A 20,824-nucleotide genomic window follows, 5' to 3' on the forward strand; every position below is an offset into this window, starting at 1 on the left:
TATCTGTTGACCTGAAACATACAGTAAACCCACAAACAAATGGCAAAAAAATATTGAATAAAAACACTGGTAAGATATGTAGACAAAAAAAATATATAGATGTCACAGAGTAAAATAGGTAGGATATATAATGTGTGTGATTCAAGAAAACTGATATTTTTGATTACAAATACAGTTTACTTAAGAACTGATAGATAGATAGATAGATAGATAGATAGGAGATAGATAGGAGATAGATAGATAATAGATAGGAGATAGATAGATAGATAGATAGATAGATAGATAGGAGATAGATAGATAGGAGATAGATAGATAGATAGATAGATAGATAGATAGATAGATAGATAGATAGGAGATAGATAGATAGGAGATAGATAGGAGATAGATAGATAATAGATAGGAGATAGATAGATAGATAGATAGAAAGACAGGTAGCAGATAGATAGACAGACAGACAGATAGATAGATAGGATGGACTCGAACCCGAACCCGGTTCGCTCATCTCTGGTTAAAACCCCTTCACAGCAGGAACATATTCATACATTCCTACTGCATAGGGCCTCTGCAGTAAGAACATATATACTGTAGCTGTATGGCTGTCGTGCAGGGGTTAATATAATCATCAATTTCACACAAAACTCAGTTAATGGAAAAAAAAAATATATTAAATATCCAGTTTCCTTCCAATCATTGTCAGCAAAAAAAAAAAAAGTCCACAATCTTTTAAGAGAATGCCCTAACAAATATCACGACAAAGGAAGAAACCTGAGAAGGCACCATGTGTTTCTAGTAGATGAGAAGGAGACAGAGATTGGTCTCTGATGTAGCCAATTTTAAAATACCACTTAAAATTGATATAGCCATTTGTCAAACTATATGGTTGTACCATGTACTATTGAAAGAGGAATCAACTTGAAGAATATGGATTTTACACTAAAAAGTAGCTATATAGCAGCAGTGGCCCAGGCGAAAATCAAAATCTGTACATGAGTTATTTCTAAAACTTTGAGTGTTTGGCAAGGCTAAGCTAGAGGGATGTATTGACACTGATGTCTCAAGGGATGGCCTGCTTAAATTGTTTCCTTTAAATAAGTTGTTAGTGGATTATTTGAGGACACATATTTCCAAGGGGTAGGGCTGGTGGCAAGAGCAATGGCACCATCTGCAATGTTTGAAAAAAAAATACAATAAGACAAGTTTGGCAAGATCTAAAATTAAAGGGAAGCAAACCCCCTCCCATGTGGGTTTTAGAATTTTCTGTGTTGCATAATTCTGCCTATTGAGTTTTTGGTTACAGTTCTTTTTATCCTGTTCAGTGTTTGTTATTTGAACCTTATCTGAGCCAATGTGCAAGACAATTGCTCCCTACAAGACTACAACTCCCGTTGACCATGGACATCTAATGGTGTGTAGTCATTTGTCCTAAGCTTGTATGAATTTCTTGCATGACTGGGGGTCCTGGCAGTTCCCACAAACTATATACTTGCTGCGGTCTGAACGACCGCAGCGAGTATGTAATTCTGGCGCCCTTAACCCCTTCTGCTCCCGCCCGGCTCCCCAGCTGTAAGCATACATTACCTGTCCTCGCTGCACGGGTCCGGCGTCCTGCTCTTCCGCCCGGCCAATCAGTGTGTTTGTGGGAACTGCCAGGACCTGCCGGTCTTGCAGCGAGAATCTCGCTGCGAGACCGTTCATGTGAATATACCCTAACAACAGGTTAAACAACAGAGGGAAGTCATTCAAAATATTATAATATTTCTGCGATTCCTAGTAAACTCCTAATAATAAATCAGTTGACACTAGGTGAAGACAGATGAAGACACAAGCCCAATATATTTACCACCTTTGCCAGTATCACTTTCGATTGGTCTACTAGAGATAGGTTGAAAACCAGAACATTTCTGAGATGGTGGGCTCAGCTTTATGATAGTCCTATCACTGGGTTGCATAGTACACACGATAGATGTGTTTCTGAGGGTTTGGGGTTCAGCTATACTTTGCTTGATTCTACCAAAATCCAGGTCAAGTATTTGCAAATATAATAATTTGCCCTAAACTGTGCAGAATCCAAACCTTCTATCTTTGCCTCTTGCTGAAACAATGAAGTATGTATCTTAAAACCAAAAATCTGTTGAAACAACAGCAGCAAAAAAAAAAGGAAACATAAAAAAAAAATGGTCGACACTTGTGTGAACGACTTCTTTATCAAATTGCTGCCATCTACTTTGTAGCCCAAAGTTATTTCTAATAGTGGAAGACTTTAGTCTAACGTTTTCAGGGAAATGCAAATGAGACTTCTACTTTATGTGCCAGTTTATCACACTTGTCACGCCAGGCCCTACCTAAAAATATTTTTTTTTCCTTTGCTGAGAAAGTGTGAATGCTGTTTTGTATTCTCCGAAGCACTGCGCCTGTGAATAATAAATATTATTTAGTTTTGGCCTGAATTAAATCATTTGGGTGTTGAAAATGAATGTGGCTATAAACATGTCAATATGCAGAAGTAAAGTTTCTAAAATAGCATTTTAGAGAGAGTAAATCTCTAAAATTGCTATTTTATAGGAAGAGTGTAACAACTAATAAAACAGATGCTCCAGCAAAATGGGGGAGAAAAAAAAAGTTACCAGTGCAGACCACTAAACCATATAAATTCTAAGCGAGGCATCTAAGTGCGGCTGGAAAATAGACTTTTTTATTCAACATTCTGAGAAAATATTAGATTCTTTTCACATCTAGCCTGCTATTCACATTAGGACTGGTGAATGTGCTCATGTCTGGAAGTTTGGAATGAATTGCCTATGACTAAATAGTTTTATCTATAGAAATGAAAAACATTTGTTCATGGTATAGTTTATCTTGATGTAATCGATTTTCAGTTTATTCATTTGCTTCCAGGAGACTTTGAATGAGCTGTTTTTTCTCTCTTTATCAGAGGCTTTTTCTGCACTTTCAAAGCCTGTGCATACGAATGGAGCGGAATATAAAAATGTAGGCATACTCGCTATTTAAATGCTACTAAGCAGTATGCTGTATCGCACCCGACTGTCGACATCAGAAGGGCTTTCAACTTTTTAGCGGAGCTATAGATGAACAGGTGGTTTTAAACCTATTAACTTTAATGCAATGTTGGACGGAGAGTCTAAAGTCAACTTAAATTTATTCAGCATTAGAGATGGTTTGTTGAGCCAGGCATTTATTCTGAATGCTACATTTGGAGTCAGAGGGTTTTGGTTTAATTTGTTTTCCTGTGGATCAAGACTGTTTTGATTTAAATTTTCTCACAAAGGATCCATCTATATTCGTACATGTCATAAAAATGACAAACACAAAGCTAATAGCAATATAAACAAGTTAAACAAGTGTTTTTGTCATGTACTTATCTGGGCTCCCACACCCACCCAGACGGCTTATGCTGCAGATAAGCTGCAGTGGTCGGGGGCAAAAAACGCAGCTGTGCAGAGTGCTGGGCCAATCACAAGTTGCCAGGTGTTCTATATAAATTAGGGGCGGAAAATGTAATTGAGCATTGTAATCTGATGCTCCATAGCTGCCAGTGATAGTTTTGATTTCCTGACTTCACCTATGTGTTCCTAATGTGTTCCTTTATCCTGTGTACCCGACCTCATGTCAGGTATGAGACTGAAAGACATGAGACAGGTGAGGCACTTGCACTGACACCCACGCTGCTATCCCTGCCTACTTACCGAAACTGCAGCAGATAACTGGGCGACAGTCCCTGGCCTGAACAGGTGTAAACACAAAACTTGGACAAGATGAACACACCCAATACATTGGGGCAGGTAGCAAGGTCAGTAACAGATGGTAGGTGAGGTACAAAATCGTGAGTCAAGAGGAAAGTCAATAAGCCAAAAATCTGAATCAGGAAACCAAGAATACAATTAGGATAAACGCTAGTTTAGTCACTCTCACAAAGAGGCTCTCTCACAGGACACATAGGGGAATATACTTATGGGGGCTGAGACTCCAGTTTCAACTACATATCCAAAGCTGACTGGCGATGCCGGCTTCCAGTCAGCTGATTACAATGGTGAGCCCCTGTGCCATTCAGCCAGGGGATGGTAAAGACCCGGCCACGTCAAGATCAGAGGATGCTGCCACCGTGCTGTTGGTGCGCTCTCAGCAACCGGCTCTGGCAGTGCCATGAGTCGGGCGTGACGGCTGGCTCCTGACACCTCAACTGTTGTTTCCTGACCTTGGCTTGTATTCTGACTTTGTATTTGGGACTTTGTCAGACCTTGGTCAGTGTTATGGTATTCCCTTGTTATGATTTTGTACTGCATTGTCTTGCCTGGCTCTGACCTCTGGCTTATTATTGATTACGGTGCTTGGACTCTGATTTGTGGCTTTTACGCATCTGGTTGTTGCTTACATGGACTGTCAACTACCCTTCTTGACTGGCCCTGCAGCGTATGGACTGTCGCACAGTTGGGTCTGTCGCCTAGGGCAGTACATCCAAGTAGGCAGGAACAGTGGGATGGGTTTAGTTAGGGCTTACTGTTCCCCTATGGATGTGACAGTTTTCTTGTTTAACTACTGCATTCCTGACATTGGCTTTCCTCCAATTACGCCCCCAGATCCTGACTTTGTCCCTCACTATTGTAAGTGTTTGACCTTGGCCTTTTTACTGTTTTTTAATTCTGCCTCTGATTCTGTCTCTGTTTCTGGTCTCTTGGTTCTGAACCCCTGGCTTATTTTTGGACTTCTCTTGATTAGCATTTAGCATTATCCGTAACTCGCTGCTTATTTGACTTGAACTGTCAAACATTCTATACCCTTGATGTTAACATTGCAGAAATGGTGGTCACCGCCTAAGGTAGATCGTCCAAGTAGGCAGGAACAGTGGTCTGGGTCCAGGACAGGGTTTACGGTTCCCTTATGGATGCGATTTTTTACCTTTGCCCATGCCATTGTAATATTAAAGACTTTTTTTATTAATACGCAATTTTTAATATTAACCCCTAGACGACCCTGGACGTAGGGTTATGTCATGGAAGTCTGTCCCCAGACGACCCTGGACGTAACCCTACGTCCTGGGTGTTTCTCCGGCTATGAAGCGCGCTCCGGAACGGAGCGCGCTTCATAGCAGGTGGGGGCCGGCTGCAGTGAGCAGCTGGGACCTCACCGGTAATGACACGCTGCAGCGATCGCGCTGCCGTGTGTCATTAACCCCTTAAACGCCGCGATCGCGGCACGACCGCGGCTTTTAAGTGCAAGTGACAGGGGGAGTCCCCTGTCACTTACCGATCGGGACCCCCGCAGCATGACTGCGGGGGTCCCGATCGTTGAAACGGACCGCCGGAGGTCTCTTACCTGCCTCCGTGCGGTCCGATCGGCGATCTGCTGCACTGAGCCTGCACAGGCAGGCTCAATGAGCAGATCGCCGATAACACTGATCAATGCTGTGCCTATGGCATAGCAATGGTCAGTGTAAAAATCCAAGTAGTGTATGTAAAAGTCCCCCAAAGGGACTTCAAATGTGTAAAAAAAAAAAAGTTCAAAACACTATTACACTACCCCAAAACCCCTCCCCCAATAAAAGTTAAAATCACCCCCCTTTCCCATAATATAAATAAAACATATAAAAATAAATAAATAGATAAACATATAATATACCGTAGCGTGCGTAATTGTCCGATCTATTAAAATATAACAAGCGTCATTGCGAACGGAGAACGGCGTACACGAAAAGAGGGGAAAAAGTGCGCAGATTACCGATTTTATTGTACATTATATATAAAAAAAAATCAATAAAAAGTGATCAAAACGTCCGATCTTCACAAATATGGTATTAATAAAAACTAGAAATCATGGCGGAAAAAATGACACCCCATACAGCCCCGTAGGTGAAAAAATAAAACCGTTGTAAGTGTCACAATAGGCCCATTTTATTAATATTTAATTGCCAAAAAAAAGGATTTCATAAAAAAATATATATATAACATTAGAGAATCTGTGTAACCTGCATATGGTTGTGTTCGGGCTGACCTATAGAATAATTGTATCATGTCGCTGTTACCATATAATACATTACGTAGACACAGGAACCCCCAAAAAGTTACCATATTGCATTCTTTTTTACGATTTCACCTATTTATATCTTCATAAATAATATATTTGGAATTCCATCATACATGTTATGGTAAAATGAATGACGCCATTACACAGTACAACTATTCCTGTAAAAAACAAGCACTTACATGGCCTGTAGATAGAAAACTGAGAGTGCTAGAGCTCTTAGAAAGGGAGGAGGGAAAAACAAAAACACTAAGATCAAAATTTGCGCGGTCCACTGGGTCATTTTGGGCCTGGTCCTCAAAAGGTTAAACAAATATTTTTCTAGAAGCCTATTAGCCAGTAATCATAACTGTTTTTCCATTAAGTGAAGGCACCAGAAAAGCTGGTGATGAGCACAAATACGGGTCTAACGGGTCTCTACAAAATCATCCTCTATATTGCCTTATGTGTAGCTTGCAGCACAGCAAGCAGAAACCTCACTAGATCACAATCTCCCACTTCCTACTGGTCATGCCTATAGCTACACAACCCAGCATACGATTAGAATTCCATACAGCCTGATTGCATTGGTGACTCATTTTAAGGCTGTCAGAAGTCACTACCTCTAAATCCTTCTCTTCTGAAGTCTTCAGAACTACCAATATGATACTCGGATAGAGGATTCCCTTTCCCTCATTTTTTTAAATTTGGAAAAATTGAGCTGCAGTTTCCATTGTTTGGACCACATATATAGTAAAGCTAATCATTAAAACTCTAAATATTATCACATACCTTAACAGGAAGCCATGCTGTTTACATGTACATTCTGTTGGCTGTAATACCAGGATAAGAATTGAAAGAACATCATGGCTACGATAAATAAAAGCTACATTATTTGTAAAATGTAATAATTGTCATATAAACTGACACCTTTTCTAAATATTTCTAAATAATATTTTACTGTTTGGTAACGATGGTTTCCTCTATGGTCAGACAAGTCCAAGTCCAAGGTCTTTGAAAATAAGTTTACCAGCTATTTTTAAAGGCAAATTGTCAAAAAGACAATGCTAATCTATCAACATCTTATAGAGCAGAAAAACTGAGCAAATCGATACAACTTAATATACTTGATATATATTGATATAACTTTGTTGGAACAGTCTCAGTATAACTTGTAACTTTTGAATAATTTGAATAATTTTTTATCGCCGGACAACCCCTTTAATGTACTGTAACAGCAACAAAAATCCTACACTCCACAACTGGGTCCAAGGGGTGCAGGTCCAGGTAAAAAAGAAAGGCAAAATACAGTACTAAAATGTATTAAAAATGACACAACGCATTGGGTCATTTTGTTAAATAAATTTTTAGTACTTTCCTTTGGCTTTCTTTTTTTACCTGGACCTGCGCCCGTTGGACCCAGTTGTGGAGTGTTTTTTTTGTTGCGGTTACTATCCCATTGTGGTTACCTGGGAGTAGCTGCGGTTCATACACCTGCTGTGGTAGAGTGTTGTGCCTTGTATTTGCACAACAGCATCAGGTGAGAATCTCCATTTTCTCTCTTTCTTGGTGCCCTTCTGCCTGATTTCTATACTATGGAGTGCTGTTCATTTTTGTATTTCTTAATGGACTGAAATTCTTAGCATGAAAAACTCTGAGATTTTAATCGAAAATTTTAAAGTTATACTAAGTCTTTTCCCCTAAAGATATATTTTAATCTGCACCTTTCTTCCTGCTCTATACATGATGTCGATAATTTAGATTTATAATATAATTTTTATAATCGATAATTTAGATTTAGCGTTTTATGGTCACAAGTTCCCTTTAATTAACATATTATATATATTACATTAATAGGTTACGGGACTTTATAATGACTGTATTGTATATGCATTATACTTTTCCTTAGCTGGAAATGTCAAGTTATTAAAGAGCGACTGTAAATATTTGGACAATTTTGTAAAAGTACTCGGAGGCCATAGTAAACCCTACTGATTTCTAAAATATTTGTATTTTCAGCTCTCACCACATGTGGCTATATGCCCCCTTTGATCGTTTAGTTGTACTCCAAAGATACAGGCACAGAAGATATTCATAGGCAAAAAAATGAAATATCAAATCCCGCTGAGCTTGTTGTCTGTATCATCTTTTCCTGACTTCCTGCTTGGAAACAACATGCAGTTACAATCACTTTAGAAGTGATAAATGACAACAGCTAGGAAACAATTTAATATCTATTGTCATTCCAAGGAGAAGGCAGTTTAACTTATTTATAGTGTCCTAGCGTTATCTCATGTAGCACATATATAATATCAGTCTTGGGTTTGCCGGGCATTAAGCAGTTTCCAAAATTCACCAGATAGTCTCACAGTTTGTCAAATAGATTTAATCCTCGTAAATGCCATTTTAAAGAGAAATACATCCCATTCATAAGAAAGACCTGTTCCAAAGTAAACATAAAGTAATTCATAAGGAAAACATCAAATCTCTGGTGTCTTTCTTAGGCTATAGGGGCCTATTGTACTTGTTGGTACCTTCTGAGCCCCAATGCCTGAAGATGGAGGTGAGCTGCAAAACCAACCCAACTTTACAGTGTGGAAGAGAATGAGCTACATATATTCTAATCCAGGGTAATTCCTTTAAGTCTAACTTGATAATAAATAAATTAAAAAAAAAAATTTCAGTGAAACTTGTTAAGATGCGATTTGCAAATCTTAGCGAGTTTGACCAAAAATTTGCAAATCCATTATAACTGTGTGACAGGAGCTTTTACCTCCAGTGTTTTGTTTATTGGTTCTGAAATTCCTATTGTGCAGTGGGGGGAGTGGTGCTTGGACCCCTATTCCAGCCCTACAAGAAGACTATCATGCACAGTGCTGCACAATAGTCATTTCTCATGAAAACCCTTTAATGGGAATTTCTGTAATTATGTCGGTGTCAGTTAATGAGATTAATACCAGCATTAAAGAATGAATAATCAAACCATATAACCAGTCAGCCGAGTCAATATTTTTTTTATTCCTCATTAGCATGTTTGTGAAGAGGCATAAATAAGCAAATATTAACCATCATTATAAATGATTTCCCTATAGCAAGTTGGGTTGGGCATGAGAGATATGTTATCCTAGCATGAAGCTATGTGTGTTTTACTCAGACTTTCAGGTTGAGAAAGTGATTTGTCATCATTTGCAACATCAATTGTCAAATATTTTAAAAACTTAATAATAATCTTTGCATTTACTGTTACCAAGTATGGGTAAATTTATATAAAAAACAATATATTGAACTTCACCGGGTTCGGGTTCGAGTCCATCCGAATCCGAACATTCGGTATTTGATTAGCTGGGGCTGCTGAACTTGGATAAAGCTCTAAGGTTGTCTGGAAAACATGGATACAGCCAGTGACTATATCCATGTTTTCCACATAGCCTTAGGGCTTTATCCAAGTTCAGCAGCCACCGCTAATCAAAAGCCGAAAGTTCGGGTTCGGATGGACTCCAGCATGCTCGAGGTTCGCTCATCTCCAGTTGTGATATACGGGGTATACAGAAAATTACATATTTTATAGACGTGAAAAATCTATATTATTTTGAACACAGTTTTTTTTTTTTGGGGGGGGGGGGGGGGGTTTGCTTCAAGTGGGTTACCCAGTTACATTTTTTTTTTTTTAGAGTTAATGGGGTATTAAAACTATTAAAAATTAAAACAGCTCCCAGAAAGTTATATAGTACAGCTTTTGCCTTCCAATACAGCTTTTAGGTTCCCTGCAAGAAGTAATGTAGTTTGGAGTTTGGTTTGCACAAACACAGTGCTTCCTTCTGGTGTTATGGCGCCGTTTGGGTCCCATTGGCAGTGATGTCACCGCTCTTTTGACCCTTTTCTTTACCTAATTATTTTGAAGACTGGAAGCCAGGATTTCCAATGCATCTCTATGAGAGCGCTCTCATAGAGATACATTTAAGAGTCTGACTTCCGTCTACCAGTTGCCTGCAGCTAATGAGAAGAGGTCATTTGGGCATTAGCGGGACCCGAACGGTGCCATACCACCAGAAGGAAGCGGTGCTGCTCAAAACCGATCGTCAATGGTAAGTGTGCATATCAGCCTGCAGCAGGGGAGGAAATAATAAAAAAAAGAGCACTGCTTCTTTACAGAGTTTGTTTGGGGAATATACATGAAGGTAGTTGGGGCCATAGATTGAAAAACAGTTCCATTCTTGGGTAATTTGCATTGCTGCTGGTTTCTATGGTGCTTGTTTATGTGTCATCCATACAAGAATGTATTCACAGGTCATGCCTGCCTGAATACACTGTAATTAGAAGCTCATTTACACAGGACAATAATTATCATGACTTGCTCCTTTCTGAGCTATCATCATGATCATTTTTCTTAGAAAAGTGGATTTTAAAAAGCGGGAGGTGAGTCTTTTTTCAGTGGTGTGGGCTGTGCTCCCCAAAAGTCTTCACTTCCATATGAAATATGGTGAACGCTATGAGGTACTGTAATCTATATCCACATATAAATGGATTCCAGTCAAAAATATCTATCACAAATCAACTCGATAGATGTTTGATCGGTGTGGATCTGACCACTAGGCTATGGTGCAATGGTCATTTAAAAAATGTAAAAATTTAAATTAAAAAAATGTAATGGTGATTTAAACAGATTTCACACCAAGAAAGGGGGGGGGGGGCATGGACATAATAAACAATCGCTACTCACCTCTCCCCATGCCTTTGCAGCACTGGCTTGCCGCTCCGGGACCCCCACCAGGCTCTAGGATCTCCTTTGCTTAAAACACCACGACCAGGTTGATGGACTGCCAGCTCAGCCAGTCAGTGACTGGGGCGGGACACTGCTGCAGTCACTGATTGGCTGATTGGGCAATCCTTTCCCCCCAAGAAGTGACGACATTGGGGGAAAATGCCTTCCAGCTGAGGTCCTGGAGCCTGTGACATGGTGCTTCGTTGGCACGGGGAGAGGTAAGAAGCGATTGTTTATTATGTTGCCCCCTGCCGACTATGAAATATTTTAAATCGGCGGACTTCTCCTTTAAAGTAAAACCCCTTCGCTGATGTCACAACTGATCATTCATAACCTGATGAAATGTTCCCTTCAGCATTCATTTTAATTCTGCAGTGTTGCAGTAAGTGCCTGGCCACAATCCATGTTGGGTGGCTGTTTCGATTTATGAATAATTAGGAAAAGTCAGTAGGTTTATTAGGGTTATGTCACCCGACACTATATCACACTCCTCTGTGCTTTAATATGCTGCATAATCACGGCAGTTTAGATTGCCTATTGATTTTCATTGTCGGAATTATTCAATTATAATTCTGTAAATTAAAGTGCTTCAGGTTTATCAATAGATGCTATGCATTGTGCCATGTTTTATGCTTTGTATTATATTAATTAGTACCTCTCGCTTTATTAACAGCTAGCCAGCATCAACAATGGCCAGTCTCCTTTTTTAATGAATCTCAATTTTTTTTATCATTAATAATTAAAAAATATCTGCTAAGTAATTTCTTGTAGCATGTCACATGAAACTGAGACATTCTGCAGTTAGCCCCCTCTAGTGGTAGCCATTTAATATAAGTAGATGTCCAATTGCACCCCACTGCACAACACAATGAAGAAGTACCCAACAGTTAGAAAAATCTAACCTGCTGATATGCCCCTAAAGGGCACAGGGCGCTGAGGATGAAGGTAAGTTTCTTACCTTAATCCTCAGCAACATTTTTGCGATATTTGCAGTTTATTCACTATGTTAATTAGGCATTTTGATGCACTGGGGACGGGACTCCAACCCCCCCTGCCAAGTGCACTGAACTCCCCTGGCCACTCTGCTCTGCTCATATTCATTAGAAGGGATGGGTTAGCCAGGGAAGAAGAGTGCACCAAAACACCTCATTAACTGCTAATATCACAAAAATACAGAAGATGAAGGTAAGAAATTTACTGTCTTCCTCAGCACCTTGTGCCCTATGGGGACATATCAGCAGGTTAGACTCCCTTTATGGGGTAGCCTGGGTCATATAAAGGCCCCTAGGTCAGCCACCTTAGCACTATAAGTACACTTTATGGAATAAACAACAATATAAGTAAAATAAATTAAGAAAAAAAACATATTAAAATCATACATTTTTTCCATTTATACCATAAAAATACAAAAACTCATTTAACATTGCCAGACTGTGAACACTTTCAAAAGAAAAAAAACCCTAAAGAATTTTTGGTAATTTTGCATCCCCCCAAAAAACCCAATTGCTAGTTCTCCATAGAATCCGAGAATATAATACTATTGTGGGAGCTCTGCATGTCCTATTGTAATGATACATTATGTTAGATCCTATCTCTTGCTCTTTTTTTTGCCATTTTTGGTCCCCTGATTCCTCTAAGTCTCTTTTAAACCACTTTTCATTATAAATGTTGCACCCATCACCGCATGGTGGAGTCAAATCATAAACCATTCTACCGGCACTTTGCTTTCCATTCTCGTAATTAGATTATTATGCATAGATTGATAGCTTTGGCTTTGCAAAGTATAAAGCATAACTAATCCTGGCTGAATAATAGATTTAATCACCTTATTGAGAAAACTTGCCAATGTTTAATAAGAGATTTTGGACTTTGGCTCAAAAAAACACCTTTTGGTATAAAGGCAAAGTGCCAGATATCTATTCTGTAATCAAAATTGTTAAGAATAACTTTGGTGTAGTACAGAGTGTATCTCAGGCACCGAGCCAGCTGATATACAATATTAGATCTTGCCTCACTCTAGAAAATGCTAACGTAACCTGGAAAGTAAGTTACAGATACTTTAACAACTATATAAGGACTAAAGCCTCATGCACACACATATGAAAATGAGCCGAGATGAGTCCGAAGACCATAGGATATCGTGATTTTATATGGCCATTGGACATCGCACATTTGCATATTGAGCGCGCAGATGAGCTGCGGCCAGATCTCCGCAGCGGGACTGGCACCGGGAGTGGGACGCACATAAGGGGGGTCCCTGCGGGTCCCTGTCCAGGGGTGGGGTGAGTTTGGGGGGACTGCCTGGGGTGACAGGTTAGTTTTAAGACCAGATCACTTTCTTGAGCACTGTGGCAAAGTTTATTCCAGGACAATGCGACAGAATGGAATAAATACTTGGGAAAGGTGCAGGTATCACAGGCAGTGGGTATGCTAATACGCAAATCTTATTAAACATGGTTGCTACGACACTAAAAGCAGGTTTTAGACAAGAAATGGTGGTTTTCCTGTTAAAGTAATAAATTCATCAATATCCTTGCTAATTGTCATGTAGAAAGCTTTATAAAACAATACAGCACAATACTTTCCCCAGAAGGTCACCTAATGTGATCTCTTCTGGACCTTCAACCAGGACAGGGTGCAGGTACAGGCCAGATAAGATAACCCAAATGTCATTATGCCATAATTATCCTAAGGCTAAAGTTTCTCAGGACATAACTGTTCTCAGGCATGAATATCACAAATACCATGAACATATTCTGAAAATGTATTCTCTAGCTTTCACAGGGAATTTCATGGCCCCCAGAGTGGAAAGCCATTGCAGTCTTTTACAATTGTCCTATCCTATGGAAAGGGATTCATTTCTCCCCTTAAATTCTTTATTGGACAAAAAATATTCTATTAATGCTAAGAGTTTAGTTTTCCATTACTGGAATGGTCATCGTAGGTTAGCATTCATGTCTAGACCTGACTAGACACATCACTTTTGCTTTGCCCTCCATAGGACTTTATGCAAAATCATATAATTATATGCTAGGAATATGACAATTATGAGCAAAGATCACCATTCCCAATGACAGATACATTTTATGACCGATAATACAGATTTCTATTTATTAAAAGCCACAGTTTTAAGGTTTGGAACGCTTGTTGTTGGTTGTATAAATCATAAGTGATTCTGTACTTAAAGTAACACTCACCCCCTTTTTGCATTTTGGCTGCTCTCCACAGGTGTAAAGGGTAAATGTTACAGCTTTCATTACTTATTTATATCACACCTCATGGTGCTTGTTCTGGTAAAAAGTTGTTTTTATCACCTGTGGATTGGTATATGTAGGCGGGGCCTTGCGGCCTATGTGCCACATCGCTCTGCCAGCGCCACTCAGCCCCGCCCCTATCTGTGATGTAATCGCCGCATAGGCCCCGTCCCCTCAGCGGCCATTGGTGTGGAACAATCTAGGGGGTGGGGCTTAGAGCTTTAGGCTGGCCCTTCCAATGGCTGCTGAGGGGGCGGGGCCTATGCAGTGATGACGTCACATATAAGGCCCCGCCCACATATACTAATCCACAGGTGATAAAAACAACTTTTTACCAGAACAAGCACCATGAGGTGTGATATAAAATAAGTAATGAAACCTGTAACATTTACCCTTTACACCTGTTGAGATACACCTGTTGCAGTAAAAATGCAAAAAGGGGGTGACAGTGTCACTTTAAGACCATGTTAACACAACTTATGTTATCATAAACAACAGCCGTGATTTATACTAAACATAAGTTGTATTTGAATAAATGGAATCCCGGCTGGAGTGTATACACTAAGTATACGCTCCGGCTGGGATTCCATCCAGCCGCACGAAAAACTGACATGTCAGTTTTCTGCGGCCGCTATTCAATAAATAGAAATGTTAGTTCACACAATGGAGTGTGCGGCTCCGGATTATGCTCGATTGTGTGCAGCGGTGAATTGGAATGCGGGCCCACACAGGTGCACCTGCATCTGAATTCACCAGAAATGAAGATCATCTAGCCGGTACTGATCTTCAGTAACACCGGCCATTCTGTGACTCGGCCAGGTCACAGAAAGGCCGATGTCATACCATGTGTAAACATGGCCGAAGTCCGTATTACACGTAGCGATTATTACTTAAACAATCGCTATTGAAAACTAGCGATTTTGTAGCTAATGATTCTGAGGTTATAACAGTCACCGTTTATATGGTCACTAATTGTTCAACCCACACAACATTTTTTATCGGTGAACACATTATTATGATCTGCGAAATACCTACGATAATTTTTCAACATATTAAAAGACAAAAATGAACGATTTTTCATTTGTCTTTTGATCATTGGGTGTTATTGCACAGACAGATAACCACACATTTTTAATTGTTATAGCAAATCTTTAAACGATAATCGCTCCATGTAATAGGGCCTTTATTTTAAAGGTAATCTGTCATTAGATTTTTGCTGCAGTAAAAGCTACGTTTTATTCTGCAGGAAGTGTCCAGGAGGCGGTCCCTCACTGCCCAGCTCAGCTTGATTGACAGGACTTTTCCTATACACATAGCTGAAAGGTTCCATCATTCGAGTTGAGCTGGGCGGTAGAAGCTGGGGAGACCACCTCCTGCACATAATCCAGGGGGTCACGGCTTGATTTCAGACTTTTGAGGTAGCTTGTCGGGACTTCATGCAGCATAAATATGCTGACAGATTCTCTTAAAAGGAATTGTAGAAAGTCACTCATGCTATTCAATATAGATCTGATACCTTGTCAGCGGTCTACTAAAAACAACCCTTTTGTACACTGTAAGATTATTGGCATTTTCACTAATTATTAAATAAAAATAAGATTTCCTCTTTTGGTAACAGCAGTGTTAGAGTTTGGTGCGACTGTCGGAGCGTGTTTTATGAGAGGTGAAATAGCTTCATGGGAAGACAAGGCTCGGACTGTGTAGCTGAATTGAAACATGTAATTCAGCTGTGAGATAATGCTGGGTGTTCCCGCTGGGAGAGGAGCAGAGTTAGATGCTTTATTTAGAATCCAGATATACAGTACACAAACTGTGTTCAAATAAGAAGAAAAATGTCAGATACGCTTGGGTTTCTATTAGCCCTTTTGTATGCATTGCCAATATACGTTCTCCTTGAGGTGGGGGTGGAAGCGGAGAAAGTGGGTATTTAACCACCTTAAAGCGAGCTTGTATCATGTCACTTTATGACCATACCTTGGGCATACGCTACCCCGGTACAGTAGTTGTGTTATGCTGCATTCATCATACTAAAAAGTACAAAATGTAAATGCTAAAAAACAACACGTTTGAAAACATTGTCTATCAATATCTATTATCTATTCTTTAAGGACTTGTCTGAAAAGGAAAATTCAAGAGGAAATGCGCTGGAATCCCTGAAGGCAAATTTCTACTGTGAGCTGTGTGATAAGCAATATTACAAACATCAGGAGTTCGATAACCATATTAATTCCTATGATCATGCACACAAGCAGGTAAGATTCCTTCATCTTTTTCTTACAGTTTTCTTATAGTTTTGTATTTTCTTATATTCTTTTTCCAATTTTTTTTACACCCGGTCTACACCACGCTTTTTACTTAAAAAAAAAAAAAATGCCCAAGATTGAGCAGTAGGTGGTGTGTCACTGCGCCATATCTTTGGTACTGGCTTATCTCCAATTGGAACAAAGTATCAGGCATGTTCATAACTAACACCTTCCTTCTAAAGTCTCCCATTGAGGAATCATTCGGAGGCTTTTATATACAATAGATGATGGCTAGTCTATCTAAAATCAACTGGTTTGGTCTACTGTCTGGTGTGTATAGACACCTTAACAGTCATGGATCTATTATAAGTTGTATGCAGAAGAGAAACCAAATGTAGAAAAGTTAAATTCTTCTTGCATTTAGAGTTCACCAACCCTGGTCTATATGTTCCTAAGGAGTATATGAGTCCCATATGGGTCTATGAGTGATGTAAGTGTATATGCTCTGTGCACAGTGTGGTTCAGTTAATAGATAGGCGTGAACTTAATTTTGGGAGTGAATATCAGGTGTTGAGTGCGACTATATAATCTGGCTGTGTAAATGTTTTACACTGAGGGGCATGTATGCCTAATACATACCTCTTTGCTGAATAATCACACCCATCACTTGATATTTAAGCCTATCAGTTCACGCCCATCTGACAATAGGCTGGATTGTCAGAGAAACTATAAACCCAGTAGCGGTCTTGGGAACCACGCATACCACGCAATTGCGTGGGGCCCCCGACATCCAGGGGGGCCCCGCTCTGGTGCCCAAGACCGCTGCGGCTAACTATGTGCGCTCGTAACGAGCGCACATAGTTACAGGCAGCAGCGGCACTGACAGGGCAGGAGCCATTGGCTCCCTCCCTGTCAGTTACTCTTGTGGCCGCAGGAAGTGTTTTCCCTGCGGTCACAAGAGGCTGCTCTGTGTCTCTGGTGCCGGCGCTCGAGCGCCGGTGCCATGACAACGGGAGAGCGGCCTCTTGTGACCGCAGGGAAACACTTCCCGCGGCCACAAGAGGGAAGAGACGAGAAGAGGAGACGCCGGACCCAGGTGAGTAAAAATGTTTTTTTTTTGTTTTTTTGTGTGTTATATATTGGGGGCCTATATAAAACGGGAGGAGCGCACAGGGGGGCTATATAAACGGGGGGAGCGCACAGGAGGCTATATAAACGGGGGGAGCGCACAGGGGGGCTATATAAACGGGGGGAGCGCACAGGAGGCTATATAAACGGGGGGAGCGCACAGGGGGGCTATATAAACGGGGGGAGCGCACAGGGGGGCTATATAAACGGGGGGAGCGCACAGGGGGGCTATATAAACGGGGGGAGCGCACAGGGGGGTCTATATAAACGGGGAGCGCACAGGGGGGGCTATATAAACAGGAGAGCACACAGGGGGGCTCTATATAAGTGGGGGAGTGCACGGGGGGCTATATAAACGGGGGGAGTGCACAGGGGGGCTATATAAACGGGAGCACACAGGGGGCTATATACAAGTGGGGGAGCTCACAGGGGGCTATATACAAGTGGGGGAGCTCACAGGGGGGCTATATACAAGTGGGGGAGCTCACAGGAAGGCTATGTACAAGTGGGGGAGCACACAGGGGGTATATAAAACTGGGGGCAGCACACAGGGTATATACAACTGGGGGCAGCACACGGGGGGTATATACAACTGGGGGGAGCACACGGGGTATATACGACTGGGAGAAGCACACAGGGGGTCTATATAGTATACTGGGGGAGCACACAGGGGGGCTATGTATAACTGGGGGATCACACAGTTCTATATATAACTGCGGGAGCACACAGGGGGGTCTATATACCACTGGGGACAGCACACAAGAGGTATATACTACTGGGGGCAGCACACAAGTGGTATTTACTACTGTCGGCAGCGCACAAGGGGTCTATATAACTGGGGGCAGCACACAGCGGTCTTTATTACATTGGGACTGCACAGAAGTGCCTATATGCCTCACTACTATACTGGGGCACAAAACATACCTAATTATTAAGTGGGAGCACAGGGACACCTTTAATCTGTGGGGGCACAGAGGGGCGTAACTACTATATAGGGGTACAGGAGACCTAACTACTGTATGTGTTGGAGCCTAAAATATTTCTCTGACAGATTCTGGAGGGAAGATTACCAGCCGGGAGAAGACTTCAAGGTGGCCCAGGCTGGATGGAGAGAGAAAAAAAAAGTAAAAGATGCTGATCAGAGAAGACGCCTCCTGTAAGTCACTGGATGTAACTGCACTCTGCTATAGGGTCTGTAGTGATAGGGGTCATGGTGTGGCAGTATTATGTTATGGCATCATTGGTAATATCTTCCTGTTTTGTTCAGAGCAGTTTTGAGGTGATATGTAATCACTGTATGGTGGTAGGAGGGTTATAAGAGGACTACTGGGGGGGGGCAGCGCATGTCGAGGAGGGGGGGGGGCATGGGGGGGCCCCAGACATGACTTTGCTTGGGGCCCCAGAAATGCCAAGACCGCCCCTGTATAAACCCACTGATATCGGAAATAGGAGTTTGTATTTAAAAAAAAAAAACATAGAAAGGTTTTATCATGGACCTTAAAAGTAACATTTTATTTAATTAATTAATTTATTTATTTATTTATTGCGGGGGTACTCTTTTAATAATTAGAATAATCAACATATTGACACTAAAAAAAGTTAATGTGTAGATGGATATTGCATCCTTACTCGTTTATTTGTTCACTGTTAATAAAATCAAAGTCAAAGTACTGAAGTCAAGTGCTCAGGGCAACTTCCCAAGTAATGCGGAGAGATGAGGAGCAACACAAGAGAACAACTGCAGTGTAAGCATCTGTTTCTGCATAGACATCTCAGGGGAGCATTGCATGCCACTGGTGCAACAGGATTTTTTACAATGACCTTCAACTGTATATTAATTACTAAAAGATACAGCGGAGCGTACAGCATACACAAATCAAACCTCCAAGCCTCAATACAGTACAGGGGTGCAAATCTACACTATAACCAATGATCTGAGGCTACATTTAAACTTACAGAAATGAAAGCTAATAGAATCATTAAAAATAAATGAGCTTTATTAGAGATTCTACAATATGAACAAGACATGTAATTAAAAATGAGTCACACAGAGAGATATAGATAATATCTCCGGGTCATGAGACTAACATAACCAATGTTATGTCAAATAGTCATAGTACCCCACATTAATAATGAATATACAGTATATGCAAACGCATGGCAAACAGGGAAAAAGACAGGGACAACATCCTCCCTAGTCTTCAAACTGAGTGTGCCAAAACCCACTAATTTAAAAGGGAATAAAAATAATAAAATAATAATAATAATAGAATAACAAAAAAACTTATATAACTTGTATACTTTGTTGAAAATTATACAATACAAAGTAAAAATCCTCAATATATGGTAACTAAGTCTAAAAAAAAGTTGTCCTTCTTTTAGGAAATTTTATAGGAACCACCCAAAAAGTGTGGAAATTTGTTCTTTAGCAGTCGGGGGAATGCAGGAGGACAGCCTGGATGTCAGCAAGTGATAAGAGTTTTAGTCCACCTGTTCTGCAGATTGTGTCCCCTTGTTCTTGTGTTCATAAACACTTCCCTCCTGAACACCATTCAACCCTTTAACATATTAAAGGCCTTTGATCACCCTAGCCCCACCTAGTGCCTTGATATGGCGAAAAAAACTATGCTTAATCTGCATCAGCTGTGTCAATAGCTGAGTCAATGAGGAGTGGCCTATGCCCTTCTTCTCCGCCCTCCTCGTCACCTGTAGCACCCCCAACAAGTAGTTGTCCTCACCTGCTCCTGCATGCACCATAACTTCTGGGGGCATTACAGATGACAAGGAGAGCGTAGAAGAAGGAAGGAGACTCGTAGCAGGCCTAGGTCGCAGACGCCATAGGCCATGCCTCATTGACTCAGCTATTGACTCAACTTCTGCAGATTAAAGATAATTTTCTTTACAAAACCAAGGCACCAGGTGCATTTTGGAACACACGACTGTACAAAACTTCAGATTGGTAGGTACCTAAAGTTTGGTGTGGTGGGTAGCTGAATAAAGTATCGCTTTAAATAATTTCTTGCAAATTACACAAACTGCTTAAAAAACTGCTTAAAAAGAAGCGTATAAATATAACGGGTTTGGTCCACAAAGGTGTCAAATGTAAACTAAAGCATTGCAAACTGTATGAAAGTTTTGTTGCTAACACAATGGTAAATGTGGACCAGAGTCTTCAGCTTTGTTTGATACATCACCCACGGTTTCCGCAAGCTCTGAACCTTTGTGTTAAATCTTTGGGTTGCTGTTACATTTTTCTTCTAAAGAACAGATGCATTTTATCCTTTAATATGACCCATAAGGATGTCAGGAAGCATACTTTCTGATGTTGTGGATAAAAAAAGCATTAACCAAAGTACTCTTTCTGTAAACCTCTTTTGTTTGAATGAGCTTCCTCTTATCCACGATTAGAGGAACATCTAGAA

At 40.6% G+C, this 20,824-nt stretch overlaps 1 protein-coding gene across 1 annotated transcript in view; it reads left to right on the plus strand.

Annotated features, from left to right (window-relative positions):
- The window catches only part of ZNF804A (zinc finger protein 804A), a 124,299-nt gene that overhangs the window by 84,336 nt on the left and 19,139 nt on the right, over positions 1 to 20,824 (plus strand). Inside the window, exon 2 of the mRNA XM_069984860.1 lies at positions 16,140 to 16,283. Coding sequence (XP_069840961.1) covers positions 16,140 to 16,283 — 144 coding nt within the window. The remainder of the gene's footprint in view (positions 1 to 16,139; positions 16,284 to 20,824) is intronic.

Source organism: Dendropsophus ebraccatus, chromosome 9 (genome assembly GCF_027789765.1).
Source record: "Dendropsophus ebraccatus isolate aDenEbr1 chromosome 9, aDenEbr1.pat, whole genome shotgun sequence".
In the NCBI taxonomy this organism is placed as follows: Eukaryota; Metazoa; Chordata; class Amphibia; order Anura; family Hylidae; genus Dendropsophus; species Dendropsophus ebraccatus.